At 31.6% G+C, this 18606-nt stretch overlaps 1 protein-coding gene across 7 annotated transcripts in view; it reads left to right on the forward strand.

Moving 5' to 3' along the window:
* Positions 1 to 18606, forward strand: part of Arms (Ankyrin repeat-rich membrane spanning) — a 91437-nt gene that overhangs the window by 69153 nt on the left and 3678 nt on the right. For 5 of the 7 annotated variants that reach the window (XM_065514528.1, XM_065514525.1, XM_065514524.1 and 2 more), the window contains exons 2-10: positions 273 to 605; positions 1114 to 3072; positions 3141 to 3792; positions 3860 to 4025; positions 4094 to 4272; positions 4339 to 4580; positions 4644 to 4814; positions 4919 to 5143; positions 10269 to 10659. In XM_065514528.1, the coding sequence (XP_065370600.1) occupies positions 297 to 605; positions 1114 to 3072; positions 3141 to 3792; positions 3860 to 4025; positions 4094 to 4272; positions 4339 to 4580; positions 4644 to 4814; positions 4919 to 5143; positions 10269 to 10659 (4294 nt within the window). In that variant the 5' untranslated portion in view covers positions 273 to 296. The remainder of the gene's footprint in view (positions 1 to 272; positions 606 to 1113; positions 3073 to 3140; positions 3793 to 3859; positions 4026 to 4093; positions 4273 to 4338; positions 4581 to 4643; positions 4815 to 4918; positions 5144 to 10268; positions 10660 to 18606) is intronic. The other 2 variants (XM_065514530.1, XM_065514531.1) reach the window with 1 other exon arrangement.

The following is an 18606-nucleotide window of genomic DNA, read 5'->3' on the forward strand; positions in this document are numbered from 1 at the left end:
TTTATTAAATAATTAAAATATTTCAAATATATTGCATTGTCTTACGTAGTTTTAGGTAGATCCCGGATTTTACTTAGTTTAAAAATTTAACATATTTACTTAAGTTCCCTTCTAAAGCATGTTTATTAATTTAATTATTTTATTTATCTAACTATTTTAACCACTTGAATACAAACAAATTATTTATATATTGTATGTATTTTTGAAAATATTACTTTTATAAAATATTCACTCAATATTCTAAATTCATATTGTGTTTTCTTTATTCTTAGAACCTCAATCGTTTTGGAGATTCTATGGGTTCGTTGGGACATCGAGCACTTCTACAATATGTGGATACAAACGATTTATCGGGGCTGCGAGCTATCTTAGATAGTCGTCATTTATCTGTTGATGATCGTGATGAAAATGGCACCACGGTACTCATGGTTGTGGCAGCTCGTGGTCTAACGCCCTTTGTGCGTGAATTTTTGGCACGTGGCGCTGACATTCATGCTGAGGATAATGACAATTGGACAGCTCTGTTGTGTGCATCCAAAACGGGACAATTCGATATAGTGCAATTGTTATTGGATCATGGTGCTGATATTGAGCATAGGGATATGGTAAGATTATAGTGATTCAAATTCACATATTATCTCAAAACCTTAGGTGGGAATTTCGAAAAAAGGTGGATATAAATGTGTAATTTCTAATAATTTCTAAAAGATATTCCGGGCGGAGTCTCGTACCCAAATTAGGGTACGATCAGTGTTGGTTGACGATCGAACACTATTTAAGGTTGTCAAGTTCCTATTATCGTAGGCTATTGAAATTTATATAAAGTATAAACCCAACGTACCCTAATTTGGGTCATTGAGACTCCGCCCGGAATATTCGTTTAGAAATTACAAATTTATATCCACTTTTTTCGAAATTCCCCCACTGTGTGATAATAGGCACATTCCACGGTGCTACGCATCCGTATTTTTTGATGATCACTCATTATTAATGTTTATCAAGATCCTATTACGCATGATCATATTCTCCACTTCCATAATTTTAGTTAAATGTACTTTGTTTTTAACTATATAAATTGTTCATTAATTTTATTACTTCTAATTTGTTTCTCAGGGCGGTTGGACTGCCTTAATGTGGGCTGCTTATCGTGGTCATACAGAATTGGTGCGCTTTCTCTTGGACAAAGGAGCCGATGTTAATGTCCATGGCAATTATCATTTGGGTCCTCTGCTATGGGCTGCTGGTCGCGGTTTTAAGGAAATTGTTGAAATGTTAGTAACTCGTGGAGCTAAAGTGAATGTGGGTGATAAATATGGTACGACCGCCTTGGTGTGGGCTTGCCGCAAGGGTAATGCAGATATAGTTGATACACTATTGAAGGCTGGAGCCAATGTGGATACAGCTGGCATGTATTCATGGACTCCTTTGTTGGTGGCCGTTTCGGGAGGTCACACTGATTGTGTTGTATCTCTGCTGGAAAAGAAACCCAATGTCAATGCTCTCGACAAAGATGGCATGACTGCCCTGTCGATTGCCTCACGCGAAGGTTACCAAGAAATCGCTGCAGCTTTGATTGCGGCTGGTGCTTATATAAATATACAAGATCGTGCAGGTGATACGCCGCTTATACATGCTGTCAAGGGCGGTCATCGTAGTGTGGTGGAGGCTTTGTTGAAAAAACATGCGGATGTTGATATACAGGGCAAAGATCGTAAGACGGCCGTTTATACGGCCGTGGAAAAGGGTCACAATCAAATAGTTAAAATTTTACTGCAAACTAATCCCGATCTCGAAGCGGCTACCAAAGATGGCGACACAGCTTTACTAAAGGCAGTGCGCAATCGCAACTTGGATATAGTACAAATGTTGTTAGATCGTAAGGCTAAGGTTGGTGCTAGTGATAAGAAAGGTGATACTTGCCTGCACATTGCCATGCGTGCTCGATCGAAGGCAATTGTGGAAGCTTTATTAAGAAATCCGAAAAACAGTCAATTATTATATAGACCCAATAAGTCGGGTGAGACGCCCTATGTTATAGATACCTCCCATCAAAAGACAATTTTAGGCCAAGTATTTGGTTCGAGACGTTTAAATACAAATGAAGATTCTGAAGGTATGCTGGGCTATGAATTGTATTCCTCTGCCTTGGCTGATGTCTTGAGTGATCCCACGTTAACCACACCCATAACGGTGGGCTTGTATGCCAAATGGGGCAGCGGCAAATCGTTCCTGCTTAACAAACTTAAAGATGAAATGACAAATTTTGCACGGCAATGGGCTGAACCTCCGCTGAAAACTGGTGGCCTATTGTTTTTGGTATGCTTTCATTTAGCTTTAATTCTGGGCACCATTGTGGGCTTGGCCACTTGGTCGGCTCTGTGGGGTGGCGTGGCTGGTGTTAGTTTCTTGGTGTTTGCATACCTGCTATTAGCTATAATACGTTATTGTAATTATCAAATGGACATGTACTGGGCTTATTCCATTGATCACGGCATTTTGAAGCGCATTGGACGCCTACGACTGATACTCCAAGTGGCTTTTTGTCATCCACCTGGTGCACAGGCTGATACAACAGCAAAACCTGTTCGTTTTCATTTTGCCGAAGCCAGTAGCGCTTCGCCGACGGGAGAAGGGGCTGTAGCTCATATGTTGGCTGCGCTATTTGAAGCCATCGAAACGCACTATGGCTGGTTATCGACTAGACTCTATAGAGCATTTCGTCCTAAACCTTTAAAAGTTACGGCTGGTTGGCGTTGGCGTCGCATGTGTTGTGTTCCTATAGTGGTAATCTTTGAAGTTGGTTTATTGGCGCTAATTGCTGGTCTTTCGCTGGTGGTGGCCTATTTTGCTCATGGCACCAATGTGGAACGTGATAATGTCCTGGTGCCAATTTATGTTATATGTGCTGTATTTATTTGCATAATCTGTACAAATCTTCATGTGCTGGCCAAAGCGGTTAGTTCGTTATTTGTGTCACAAGGTCGTCATCTGAAGCGTACGGTGCGTTCTAATGAGGGTGCTCCATTGACGGCATTGGGAGCTGAGGTGGCGTTAATGACCGATATGGTGAAGGTGAGTTTCGTATCTTTATAATATTTAACTTTCCAGTGTTATAAACTAAAATTGTGCTTAAATTTCAGTGTCTTGATGCTTTTACCAGTCAACAGAGCCGTTTGGTAGGCGTAGTTGATGCTTTGGACTCCTGTGATACTGAAAGAATTCTGTCCGTTTTAAATGCTATACAGACATTGCTCTCCTCGCCAAATCGGCCATTTGTTGTACTTATAGCCGTCGATCCCCACGTTATTGCTAAAGCTGCCGAGGCCAATAGTCGCCGTCTCTTTACCGAAGGTGGTATTGGTGGTCATGATTTCCTTAGAAATTTAATACATTTACCGGTGTACTTGCAAAATTCTGGTTTACGTAAGGTCCAAAGAGCCCAAATGACTGCCTTACTATTCAAACGTAACTACGGCGATTTACAAGGCGATGATGCTCCCACCTTGGGTCATTCGATATCGGCAAGGCGTTTATCCAATGCCTCCGAAATAATGTCGAGTCAAGAAAAATTAAGAGGACCCATGGCAGCTGGTGGTGGTCGTGGAGCAGGCCCTGGTAAAAAGTTACGATTGTCGGAGTCGGTGGCCAGTTCAATAGGTTCGAATCTACATCGTTTAGGTCAAAATCCACAAGGTGTTTTAGACATGTCAAAGATAATGTTGACAGACGATTACTTTAGCGATGTCAATCCGCGTAGTATGAGACGTCTGATGAATGTTATTTATATTACGGGTAAGAGCGAGTTTTTTGCATGGAGTGTTACGGATAAAATATAAATATTTCATCTTTTTTTTTGCAGTGCGTTTATTAAAAGCATTCCAAATTGATTTTAGTTGGTATCGTTTAAGTTCTTGGATTAATTTAACCGAACAATGGCCTTTGAGAGCCAGTATGATTGTGTTGTATCACGATCAATTTATGGATCAGTTTGATGATAGTCTTTCGCTACAAGCTGTATATGAAAAGTAAGTTATATACAATATATTCATTTGGGAACAAATGTTAATATAAATTTTGCTTTGTATTGTTTAAGGGTACGACCTAAATTAGCCTGTTTACGTGAAGCTGCTAACCTGTTAGAATTAGATCGTGATGAACGAAAATTAGATGCCTTTTTGCAATTGCATAAGTCTGATCTCCTAGTAGCAGATTTACGTATATTTCTTCCATTCACCATTAATTTAGATCCATATTTACGAAAAGTATTAAAAGGTTTGTTTTATTTATTTCTATTTTATGTAAGACATATTAAAAATTATACTTCTTTGCTCATTACAGAGGATCAACAATCGATTGAAGATGAAGGTTCAGTGGTTTTACAAAATCGCCCCAGTGTTCAGCCATCAATGCGTTTGCCACCAACACCCACAACATATGTGCCTTCTCCTCTGGGTCCTTACCCACCCTACCATCTTTTGCAAAATGAATATGCTATGCAGGAATTGAGACAACGTAATTTGAGCTCTAGCACTGAACCGCCCATGACTCCTTTGCTAAGTTCGCCTGCAGATTCATTTGGGGTGAGTTTAAAATTAAATTAAATGTGAAATAACTTAACAATTTTACAAATATTTGAAATTTAGGATGATATTTTACAAACGAAACTTTCTGATCTTACTGTGGAGGGTATTATAAGTTTACTTGAGCGTGTTGAAGATTTAAAGCCAACATTAACAAAATTAGCACCCACTCTAAGGGAAAATGCAGTAAATGGACGTGTTCTAAAGTATTGTGAACTGAATGATTTAAAACAGGTAAGTGAAAAATTTGTTTAATGAAAATTTCAATAGTTTTCGATAACAAATTAAGATAGTTTATGTTAACATTTAATTGACTTGGTTTTTAATTGAATTTAAAGGTTCTCAACTTAAGTTTTGGTCATTGGGAACTCTTCCGTTTACTCATTACTACTATGCGAGATTATGAAAAAGTCCCTCGTAAATTTAAACCCACACCAGCTATAGCCGATGTTCCAGCTAATCAGGTGACGCCCACAACGAAAGATCAAGTTGATTCACATAATTTGGCGCCAAATCCACCGCACTCCAGAAAAAATTCTACCACATCCCATATGGAAAAACAGGTAAGATGATAAAAAACCAATATAACCTCAAGTTTTATTATTACAAAGAAGAAAACAATAAAAAAAATATTTTTTTTTACACCAGACAACAATGTTTACATGTTTAAACTACACAGACTATAAAAATTATAAAAAACACTCCTCTGTTATGTAGATTAATGCCGAAACAAAAGTTTTATTTCCTACCAACAATTAAATTAATTATTTTTATAAGTTTCTATATTATTTTAAATTTTCAAACACGTTTTCATATGTGAACCATTTACGCGTAAATACACTCAGTGTAGGCTTAGTTTTAAATTATATATTCTACATGTTTAAGGGCAGGTTTTTGACTTGAAGATCAATCAGATTAGTTAATCTAAAAATAAATCTAATCTAACCTTAATTTACTTTGATGTTTTTGGGTTCTAGTTTAAACTTTGTAGTATTGCCATACACAACGTCAGAAAATGTTACATTTTGTTATCAAAACAATAAGAATAAGAAGAACAAAATTGTAGCTCGCTGTTTGTGTTGAGAAAATAAATTGAAAAAATTCGGAAAAATCAAATTAAAAAAAATCTGTTCAAATAATATATTTTCAAGTCTCTTAAATCTTCCTTAGCAATTTTTTAAGGATTTTTCCAAAACAACATTAAACATAATTGAATCTCTAAAATTCAAGTCAAGTCAAAACCCCACCATCAATTAAAATTGTTAGTTTCGAGATGACCCTCGAAAATATGTAGAATACATCAACAAAATTTCACCTTTTTCATAGTCATATATATATTTAATTGAAATCATATTATTTTTTATTACCTCTTTTCAAAATTTGATTTATGCATCACAATATAAAAATCAAAAAACAATATCAGTCTAAAGTACATGATTACGACATACTACAGGTAACAATAAAAACCAAAAACTTCATCATTTTATTCTTTTTAATAATATTTTTTTTTTTCATAAATTTTCATATTGTTGTGATACATATGATGATGATTGTTTAATTCTAGTATGTTGAGTTTTTAATTAGAATCATTTTAACTTATTTTTAATTTAATTCGTAAAGCATCTAAACTTGTCTTTAAATGTTTTAAGATTTTAATTTCGTAGTACATATTTCTATTTTAAAAATAATATTGATGTTGTACCAACCTTATTTTCTTAAGAACATTATTATAAAAATATTTCTTCCACCCTTTGAAAAAGTTCAATCCGAGTAAATAGAATTTAAAATTAATTTTAAGCGGCTTTAGTTTAATGTAAATAATGCATTAGCAAATATATAAAATTAACTAAATTTACTAAACATTCCCCCATTTGCAATTACTCAATTACTGCCGTCTGCACTACTTAGAAGTTATCGTGCAGTTATAAATGCTTAAAAAAGCAAATTTTATAGCTCCATCGCATCATTTGTCCGTACAATTAAATTTCAAGTTTAAATATAGTAGTTTTGTTTAATATCATTAAAAAATTCTGTAAACAATTGTCCAATTCACAATCGGTGTCGTAGCCTTGTACCGTTGTATGCCGAAATTTTTTTATTAATGTTTTGTTTTTGTTTCGAAAAATTTTATTTGAAAAATATTTATGACATACAACTTACAACGCTACGCTACCAATTGTGAATTGGACAAATGTATGTTTAAAATGAATTCACAGCTTAAAAAATTTAATAAAATTCTAATTACTCGGAAAATATACGTTTGTGTGTTTTATCCATTAATTATTTTTGCTAATGTCTCTTATTATTTTAACAGAATTTATAGCCTGTTTTTATAAAACTTATTGCAATATCTTTTAAGTAACAAAAGACAATTTATTTTATACTTTATCTGGCGAAAGAAAACTAAAATTTTGTAGGGAAATCATTCGAAGAAATTGTAAACGGCGATAAGGGTGAATATTTTGTTCTAACGTTAAATCAAATATATGAAATCATTACAAAATTAAACATTGTATTGATTTCAAATGTTCGAAAGAATTAATTCTTAATTAATTTTCAAATAATTGCTATTCAAACGAAGTGAATTCATTGCTTTGAGTATTAATTTACTATAGAATTAATTCCTTATTGAATCATTCAAATTTTCTTTAATTCAAATCCATTACAAAATCGCCTAGTAAAATCTATTGAATGATTAAATTTGTCTTCAATTAAATTACTAGCTCCTAGAGCTAGTTTCTTACTTGTCAGTTAAAGTCAGCTTAACACGCTGTTATATTAAACCAGAAACATATTTTGCCGGAATTTAACAAATGATTGTGTTTCTCACTTGTGGCACAAAGTATACAGAGGCGACACGGCAAAAAACATATATTTGTCTCTTTCGCTCGAAACAATTTCAACTGGTTTGGTTTTGTGCTTATTTATATAGTTGTTTGTTTTAACGCACTATCTGTATTAAACCGCAAATTTGTTTTCTCTTTCTATCGAAACAATTTCAAAAAAGCTGATTTTAGTGTTTTTGAAATGTCAAATTTGACGCCTCTGTATACTTTGTGCTTGTGGATTAATTTTGTTAGCATTGCCATACTTTTCAGTCAAATCACATGTTTACTCTTCAAAATTTTTCATATAAATATGGCAATACTTTAAATTTTATAAGAAAAAGCAACCACGTACATAACTTTTTTTGTAAATTTTAACTTTCTAAAAGAAAAAGTGACATTAAATTATATAAAATGTATATTAAAAATTATATTGATGTTAATAAAGCAAATAAAAACAATGAGCTGCTGTGCTGAATTGTTTATTTTATTTTTCATCAGTTTGTGCATTGGCATTTTATACTTAAGTTTAACTCACCAATGATGCTCAGTTAAACTTAGATTATATAGCATATAAACAATAAGTGAGAAACACAATTTTTAGTTTAATTTAGGTTTAAGCGAAGAATGTAGATTATCTTTATCCCAGAAACTAGCTCTAAAAGGCTTAAGTAAATTTGTTTAAATTCATTCATTTTGTGGAATGATTTGCTGTAATTTTTAATTCTGAAATAAGATTTCAGTGAATTAAGCTTAAATTGAATTAATTAATTTGATTGATTTAATGTAAAGAAAAACAAATAGCAGTGTTATATTCGACTGTTCCGAATAGTCCACATCAATATGTGCCAATACAATATTTTTCTGATGGTTATATGGGGGGTTGGATCAATTATGGACCGATCTTCACAAAAGTTGGTAGAATGATTTAGGTTCATATAAAACTAGTCCAATTTCATCATGATATTAATTATTAAAAGACAGTTATGAATGTTCAAGTCATTTTCTGAGGGGGACCTTGCATGGGGACTAGGACAAATGTTGCCCGATTTTCGCCATACTTTACAATCTAATTTTCGAGTACTTAGAACTAATTTCTGCAAAATTGTATCGGGATTGTCGCATAATTAACATTTTTATGAATGCTGTGTTCCGGGGAGACATTTCTATGGGGGCTAGGCGAAATCATGGACCGATATTGCCCATTTTCAATACTAAACCTTATCAACAGAGAGTATTTGTGGAAAATTTCAGCCAGCTAGCTCCTTTCGTTTGGTCCCTATCGTGTTTTTAACAGACAGATAGACAGACGGACGGACGGACATAGCTAGATCGTCTTAGAATCGTATTTGTGGAAAATTTCAGCCAGCTAGCTCCTTTCGTTTGGTCCCTATCGTGTTTTTAACAGACAGATAGACAGACGGACGGACGGACATAGCTAGATCGTCTTAGAATCGTATGACCCAGAATATGTATACTTTTTTGGGTCTGCGATGAATATTTTGATGTATTACAAACGGAATAACAAAATCAATATACCCCCTTTGGATGGTGTGTATAAAAATGGATAACATCCATACACATTTCTAGTAGTTTTGAAGGATTTTATCTACAGGTGTTTAAAATATCGATGTTCGCAATTTTTGGAGCTCTAATTTGAGTTTGATGGTCTTATTTTTTTCGGTATTTAATTAAATATTGGGTGTTGACTTAAAAATTCAAAGTATTGGCCATTCTTAGCTATGACCTTTTCCCATCTTTCTGGCAACATATGGATTCCGAGCCAAAAGAACGGCTCATCTTTTATGGTCATGAACGAATCAAGCCAATATCGGATACTCTGATCAAATTTCAGCAGTTCATAATAGAGTTACCTTAGCGCCATGTATATTTTGCTTTGATTCTGTCGATTCGGCTGGTTGGATGGGCTTCACATACGATCTCTTATGCTTCGGTTTATCGTAATGGGTCCATTTTTCATCGCAAGTAATGATTCGCTGCATAATTTCGGACATGTAAAATCGTCCTTCAAGGACTATCGTCTTCAAATCACATGGTACTTAATTGCCATGCTTTTGGATGAATCCTGCTGAACTCAAACGTTTTGAAATTGCAGCTTGAGTAGCTCCCAATGATTTTGCAAGCTCTTGTTGAGTTTTACAACAATCTTCATGAAGTAATAGCTTCAATTCTTGTTCTTCGAACTTTTTTAGCTGGCCTGGGCGATCTTTGCCTTCCGTGTTAAAATCACCACTTCTCAACCGCATAAACCATTTCTCGCACGATGAAACCGATTGAATACATTCACCATAAGCTTTGGAGAACAATCGGTGTGCTTCAGCGGCACTTTTTATCAAGTTAAATAAGTAAAAAAAACTTCCCGAATATGACGATTCGTTGGTACAGAATTCAATAACTAATTGAGAATAAATGACAGATGTGTACCCTTCAAATTGACATTTAAGTTATTTAAAACAAAACCCGCATTCAAAAGATACATCATCTATTATAAACCCATAACCCAAAACTTAACATAATTCAAAATGTGTCCTGAAATACTTATAGCTTCTTTAGCCAGATTCAACATTTTTGTTGAAACTTTTTTCCCCATACGTTAGTAGTAAGTAGCTTCAAACTTTATGTTAGTTTCGAATCTCACCAAATTAAACTAATACAATATAAATTCCTCGTTAAATTTTGCTAAATTTTATAAAAACATGCTATTAATTCAAGTAGTTTTTACTATTCTAATATTTGTAATTCAATTTTTGACTCTCTTTGGTATTTAGATGACTTTTTTTATTGGCAAATTGTAACTAAACATAATATTAATAGAAAAATGTCATATTGTATTCTTTTATAGGTAACATTGGAAGAGCAAATGATATGTGGTGCTTTACAGACATTAAATGAGGATGCCTTTGAGGATGTGGCCAGCAGTGAGAGACCAAGTCCATCCGGTTTGCCAACAGGTGAGATGATAGCTGCAGCCGCACAACTGCATTTAGCACCCATACGAGAATCATCGGAATTCGGTTCACCATCCGATGAGCAAAAATTTAATAACAATTTACTACCATATGTTTCCAACAACAACAACAACAATAATAATAATAACAATAGCAATAATTTAAATACTACACCAACGTCACAACAACAAATGCAAACAAACAAACAAGCCGCCACTACCACCGGTTACAATCGCAGTGCCAGCTCACACTCATTGCATAGTTTAAGTGGAAGTACATTTATGGGTAATGGCATTAATAATAGCACGTTATCTACTACTAATAATACTGTAAATATTGGTGCTGGTGGTAATGTTGGAGGTGGTGGCGGTAGTGGAAACATTAATTTAGTTATGAGCTCTAATAATTTACGCCATAGTATAGGTGATGGTGCCCATTTATTATCAGCTTCTAATATAACAACAACCCCCGGCAGTGGTGTTCGAGGTTTAGCTCAACGTCATCACTCGGTAGGAGATGATTTGTTGTGCGAACCTTTCACACCTCAATTACGAACAACTTCCAATTCTGGTATACCCACCGTGGTTGTGATACCAAATGCCAATGGTGATCAAGCCACCACTCATCATATTGTTGATGACACCAGATTATAGAATTTAAATTGGTTGGGCAAAGGTTGGTTTCAGTTATGATAATAAACCTTACTGCACATTTGACAACAAAAAAACACCCTACAACATATCTTAGTAGCAAACAATTCAAAAACCGTGGAGAAGACAATTCAAATTATATAGATGCAAATAACAACAACACAAATAACCTTAGAAATTTCCATGAAAATTATAAACAATTACAACAGTTTTTATATCAAGCTATTTTAACAGGGTCTCCCACTTTGTTTAAAACGATTTAGTAATTTACAGTCCACTTATAGCCTTTAACGAAACATTTTTCTAATGAGATCTGCAATTTAATCTTAAAAATATTTAATGATTTTACTTAAAGCATTTAAGTAATACAAATCGTTGAACAAAATAGTTTACAGGAAACAATACAATATCGAATCGATGTATAAAACATATAATATCAATAATTTAACATACATACATATATTTATATACCTACCTACATACATATTTAATTATATATGTATGTTTACTTATATTCAAATACATACATATATTTTTATGTATTTTAATTAGAATCAGAAATATTGAATTTCAATTTGCAACTACTATATATTTAACAGTATTATTTATCAATACTCAATCCTTGTATATATCTTCTTCAAAAGCAATAGTTTCAAAAGTTTTAAAATATTATATTAAACAAAAATATATAGGCACACTGTATTAGGAACATAAATACATAAACTAAAACATTCATGTTGTTCAGGGATCATTTTATAAATTAAGATCAAACCAATCAATACATATCCCTTTTGTGCTGTTTAAAAAAATATTCAAATGCATACAAAATATATTGTTTAGTTTTCCAGATTTGATTTCCCTTTTTTTTTGTGTGAACATTTTTTAATTAATTTTTTTTAATAATTAAACAAAACGAGCTTTTTTATTGTGATAACAGGCGCGTTGAAATAATGCTGTAATAAATTTGTTAAAACTAGAGATGCTAATCGGGACTGATTTTTGAAAATCTCGGTATTCGGGATTTGTTAAAGAATCCCGAAATCCCGCCCCGGGGTTGTGTTATTTACGATAACATTTTTTTCGGGTCATTTTGGAATAAAAACCTCACCCGCAAAAACGATTTTTTAAAGTCAAAATTTGTATTACTTTTTCTATTTTTTTTTATAGTGAAACAGCGGATTCTTTCTCTTTACCGCAAATTTTAAATATATGTAGATTCGAGCCAGGTTGATATATTTATTAAAAAAAAAACTATTTGCGTTACTGGATAACAAAAATAAAAAAATGATCTTCAAACTTTACCGCGTTTTGTGGGAGAACTTTTTTGATTACTGCGGAAAAGTAAGGCCATTTTGATATTTGCAAGAAATGTAAAACATTTATAGCCCTAATGTACATGCTGGTAAAAAACAGTACCTTAGTAAAAAGTAGTGTTTATTTTAAATAGCTTCTTTAGAATACTATTGCATCTGTGGTTTCATCTGCATTCTGGAACGAACAATTCTGCAAGTATTTTCCTCTTATTCCTTCAGAAATAAAATGAACTTTTTCTTTTGCAAGTTGCAAATCTACATTATAATTTGGATTCGTTATAGTTATTTGGGTTTTTTACATTTATTAATAATATCTTTTAGCCTTTCAGCAATCGAAATATTTTCATCTGAGATAAAATCAATTTCGTTTGAAGAGGATTTAAAAAAAGGTGAAGAATTGATTTTCCAGAGCTCCACTCAAGTTAAACCAAAAATACCGCTTTCCTTTATTAACTACTAGTTGACCGCCCCGGCTTCTCCCAGTAGCATTTACTAATGTTAGTTAGTCAAGTTTCTCCAACCCTGCCTGTTCTTATTTATTTGCAAATAAAATATCTAAATTTGTACTGCATACTTTAGAGGCTTTTTTATTACAGTTGACTGGACTCAAAAAAGCCGGTTTTAGCCGTAATTTTTTAATTTTTTTTTCTTTACAAACCATCCTGAAAATTTCGAATCGAATAAGAAAAAAATCAGCCAAATCGTTCCAGCCGTTCTCACGTGATGACATTACATACATGGACCATTTCATTTATATATATATAGAAGAAGATGTTGTCGCAGGCGTTGAGCTTAACAACTATGCTGAACATCACTTTGCGATATTCGGGCATGTAGAATGTCAAAATACACGAAAAATGCATACAAAAGTGTCAATTTCCCCTATTTGTTTATGAAAAACTGGATTTGGAAAATTCCGAAAATCCCCGGATTTAAAAATCCCGGGCTTCGGGATTGAAGAAATCTCGAAAATTGCCCGTTGGCATCTCTAGTCAAAACCTTTTGCTTTGCCGCTGCTCATTCTAATTAACTAGTTTAGTCCTAACCACCTTATATTTACTAAAAACGTTCTAGAGTTTAGTGATTTCATCAAAATTCATTTGATTTTAAGCTAATTCTGTAACCAGTATTAAAATATCACACGGATCAAGATTCAGATATCTTTTCAAATAAAAGACGTTGTTCAGTTTAGTTTTGAAATGTAGTTATGGAATGAATTGTTGAAATGTTTCATTCTGAATTATGATTTCAGTGAATTAAGCATAAATTTATTTAATTCAAAGTTCTGATTCGAACTACACCATTTCGAATTGTATTTCAGAAGTATCTAATTATATTTCCGAAAATTCCAATTGAATTTTAGAATTTTCTAATTGAATTTCACAAATTTCCAATTATATTTTAGAAAATTCCAATTGAATTTAAGAATATTCTAATTATATTTCACAAATTTCCAATTGAACTTTAGAAATTTGCAATTTTGTATATTTCAGAATTTTATAATTGTATTTCAGAAATTTCCAATTGTATTTCAGAATTTTCCAATTGCATTTCAAAAATTTCCATTTGTATTTCAGAAAATTCTAATAGCAATACAAATGGCAATTTCTGAAATGCAATTAGAAATTTCTGAAATATAAATGGAAACTTCTGAAATATAATTGGAATATTCTGAAATACAATTAGAAGTTCAATTGGAAATTTGTGAAATATAATTAGAAATTTCTGAATTTAATTAAAATTTTGAAATATAATTAGAAATTTCTAAAAATTTAATTGCAAATTTCTGAAATACAATTATAAACTTCTGAAATACAATTGGAAATGGTGTATTGATTTACTCCAACAATTAATACACATTTATTATGATGTTAGACAATATTCAGCATTATGCGCGCCTGTTACATACGAATTTTTAAAATGATTTGCAAATTTCAACAAAAAAATTGATTTTTTCATACACAATAACTATTTAAAAAAAACACTTGCAATATATATTTTTTTTGTCTAAATATTTTTATTTATTAATTATTTATTTTGTTATATATTTTTCTTTTTTGGCTTCAGTGTTTGTGAGCACAGCAATTGGTTTGTATTAATCCAAGAAAATCCTTATTTAAAGACGAATTATTTTGCTAATTTATTTTTTGCTTCAACTTATATTCGGAGAATTTATATTTTCTTAACACCCAACTTTTGGTTTTTTATAATTATAAGCTTTTTACTATTTACACTAAATTGTATGTTACTAATTCATGTTTGTAGGTATAAATATTATTATAACAACAAGATCGACAAAAATAAAATAGTTTAATATTAACAAAATCGAATTATGCAAAATAGAAGAGCGAAAATTTATTTAAAAAAAAATCAAACAGAAGAAACTGATATAAAAATGCATGTAAAGAGCATAATTTTACTAATAATTGCTATTGTGGTAAAAGAAATTATATTAAAGTAAAATGAGATAAAAAAAATATAAAAAAGAAATTAATAATAATTATAAGGTATTTAAGTAATAAACAAAATAAATGCTATTCTTTTAATGCAAGCAAATAAAAAAAATAATAACTTTTGGCGTTTTTCTGGTTATTTTTATATTATCATAATCTAAATGCTTTAGTTCATACTATTTAATTCTGGCTATTTCATTCCTTTTTTAAATAAACAACCTGGTGTTGGTTTTAATTTTTATTTTTTTTTAAATTTTGCATGATTTTTATAATTATTTTGAATTTATAACATGGTTTATATAGTAAAAATGTCTTAACAAAAGTATCATCAATGTCATATATTAGTATTAAGTGGTATTTTGTAGACACACATTTACAATCAAGCCCGTTGATATTAATTCCCTTTAATATTCGTAATCGAATGTTCATATTTGATGGCATTAGAATATTTCATATGTCATTTGTCACTTGTCATTTATTACTTATGCCATTAATCCTATCATTATGAATACATAATACTTATTTATAACTATAAACCTTAAAAAAAAAAATTACCTGTTATCACTTATCATAGATATATTATACATATGTATTAGATTTTATTTTTCTGGTACAGGTGAAAATAATTTTTGTTTTTAAATTTTAGACAACATTTGTATGTCGGTAATAACAAAAAGCTCTAAATTTACTAACAAATTACTAAAGATACAAGAGAGTAGTGTATGTTCTCATTTTCACAATATTCTTATATTTTGGGATGTATTATTATTAATCCTAAGTCTTTTTTGGAGAATTATTGTAAAACTATAAGAGTTTTCGCGAATCCCATTGTAGCACCTAAAGAAAAAACTGCTTGGAATGAATTTTTCTAACATTTCGTAAAATTTTATACCAAATACTTAATACTTATATTTATTTCTACATAAAAAATATATGAGAGGAATGGAATTTACATTATTCGAGACATATACGCATTGACTAAATTAAGAGTGACCCCATGCTGTACCAAAATTATCTGAAAATAAATTTAATATAGTGGATAAGGTGGAGTATTTCTGTGATTTTGTTTTTGACCGACACATTTTAAGGAGCCATAACCGCAAAAAAAGCTCAAGCGACAAAAACTAAATTTTAAAGGAGAATGTTTTTATTATTTATTTCTTGAAAAGGCATTTATTTTAAGCTTAGCAAAACGCACCAATATTTCCTTTCTATCACTAACCATTAACAAGTTATGAGGCTTCAAAATTATTTATTTAACAAGAAAATAATAATTGGTAAAAAGTTTACACATTTTTTTATTAGTTTGCCTTAACAAAACATGTTTAAAGCTTTAAACTTTTTAACGAGTTGTGATAGAAAGGAAATATTGGTACCGTTTTGATAAAATTTTCATCGTGCATGTTTAAAATTATTTTTTTTTATGAGATGGGTTTTTTTAACCATTTTTAAGGATTCAAAAAACATCAATTGTATTAACTTTTGATGCAGAATTGACTCGTGAAATCAGATTTGCAATATATTCAACCGTTTTTGCTTTACAAGAAAATGTGATCAAAATCCGCGTCTTTAGGTGCGTTGAACCACCATAAGGAGTGAAATTTTTACAAAAAAAAAAACGACGCCATTATTTTTATTTACGCAAAAACCTTCCGAAAACAAATGAAGTGACCTGGTCACAAACGAACTCTAATTTACATATATAAGGTTTTTATTTGTACTAGAAATTAAATATTTTGTAATCAATACAGATGATGTCCAATAGTGGGAATCATTATCGTAATATTGGGAAATGCTCGTTAAAAGACTGCATATAGAAAGGCCCTAATTCGTGTTTTTTAGTTATGATATATGAGCAGACCATGTTCGGGTTATCTTTTTCAAATATAGCAGAACGTAAATTGTTGAACGAAATTTTTATTGCGAATAATATCACAAGAATAGCACTGTTTCCATTTTGTCCCCTACAGCTGTCACAATAAAGACTGATACACGAACAAGTTTTTCTTTCTTCAACAAGTTTCTGGTGCCACTTTCGTAAAAGCTTTCGTTATAGAATGCTTATTTCTAGAGTAAAACGGTGTTATAGCGTTTCCTCTTTCCTGGTCCGTTAAAAAATGTTTCTTTGCTTTTGTTGTCTGCTCAAGCTCTTGACACTTTCACAAGTAGTACATCTTAGGCATATTAAAATAATGTTTTAGTATTAGTTAGTATTGGGTAGTTCATGAACGAACTAGTTTAATTAAACGATTCCATTATTTAAACTTACTGTACTAATTCAAATCGTTTCTCACTTAGTTCAGTATTTGAAAAAGATTATCTTTTGAAATGAATAACCCAGTTTTTATAGATTTAAATTATTCTAGATTTAACTTAGTCGATCCTCTTAAATCGTTTAATAAATATTGAATTAGACATATTTATTGAAAATATTCGGCAGTGTCGAAACGTTTATACCCACTACCAATATAATACGGGCATCGATTGTTGGGCGTTTTGTATAAAAACATTTATCAGGTTCAGTTTTATTTAGTTTTATATTTTCTATTACTGAAAAATATGTGGAAAGTTTCATATTGCTAGAGGATAATGTGCCTTCCGGATGTGTGCCTTATATAGGAGCTATAATTATGGATCGATATTCACAAAATCCAGTAGTATGAATTGATCGATGCATACTTGAAACATATTTGTATTAAATTGTTCATCAATATCGATAATTATGCACGTTAATGTATTTTTCGGATGTGGGCCATTTATGGGAGCTATAACCTATTAAGACACGATTGTCATAATATTTTGTGTTCTGATATCTATTAAGAAACATAGATGGGAGCTATGGCAAATCATGGATTGATGGTCACAAAATCCAATAGCATGATTTTTGAATACAACTGATATTTGTAAAAGTTTGGTTCGATATCGAAATTTATAGTTAATGTATTGTAGTTTTCGGAAGTTGTCATTATGGGCCGATCTTTATAAAATTAGGTGCCGCGATTATTTTATAAATGCAAATTATTGATGTCAAATTCAAAACAGATTATTTATAAGAGATTTACGCATATTTAAGTTATTTTTGGAAGTGGACTTTATATGGGACCGATCCAAAATAAATTTCCTTCTGCGATTTCTGTTTACATATAGCTTATGTCTGCAGAATTTTGTATGGATATTCCGGAAAGAAAGTCGTATAGGGACTGGTAGAAATCATGGACCGATTCTAGCCATTTTCAACAAAGCTTTTCTTTTTATTGAAAGAACAATGTGTGTAAAATTTCATTAATTACACTGTCCAACAAATTGAGATTTTTGATTGGAACAGAATTGCGTTCCTATAATTCTTAACGGGCATGTTGAGTAGATCATTTTTGTAGAGACAGTTGGTCAAAGTTTTAATTTTTTGATCGGGGGAACATTATACTAACTGAAAAAAATTTGTAAGTGAATGTCTGAGAGAATTCTTATTGTCAGAGTTATATTGTAGAATTTTATGGGCATAATTTTTGTGTAAGATCTTAACCCTCTATCTCCTCTCTTTAGGCGTCAATTTGACCGTTTTTTTTCAAGAAAATCAAAAAGGACTTTTAAGGATTGGAAAGATACAAAAGCCGTAAATAAAGCTTTTTACGCTTAATTAACAAACCTCGGGTCTCACATTTAAAAAAAAAATCGCACATTGATTCTACGACCAATATTTGGATATGTTACAAACGGAATGACACTCAATATGCTGAATTGGCCGCCATTTATTCAGTTCGTTTAGCCAAAACATCATGAACGGATATATTTTTTATTAAATTGGGTTTTCCGTTC

This window comes from Calliphora vicina, chromosome 5 (genome assembly GCF_958450345.1).
Source record: "Calliphora vicina chromosome 5, idCalVici1.1, whole genome shotgun sequence".
NCBI classification, from domain to species: Eukaryota; Metazoa; Arthropoda; class Insecta; order Diptera; family Calliphoridae; genus Calliphora; species Calliphora vicina.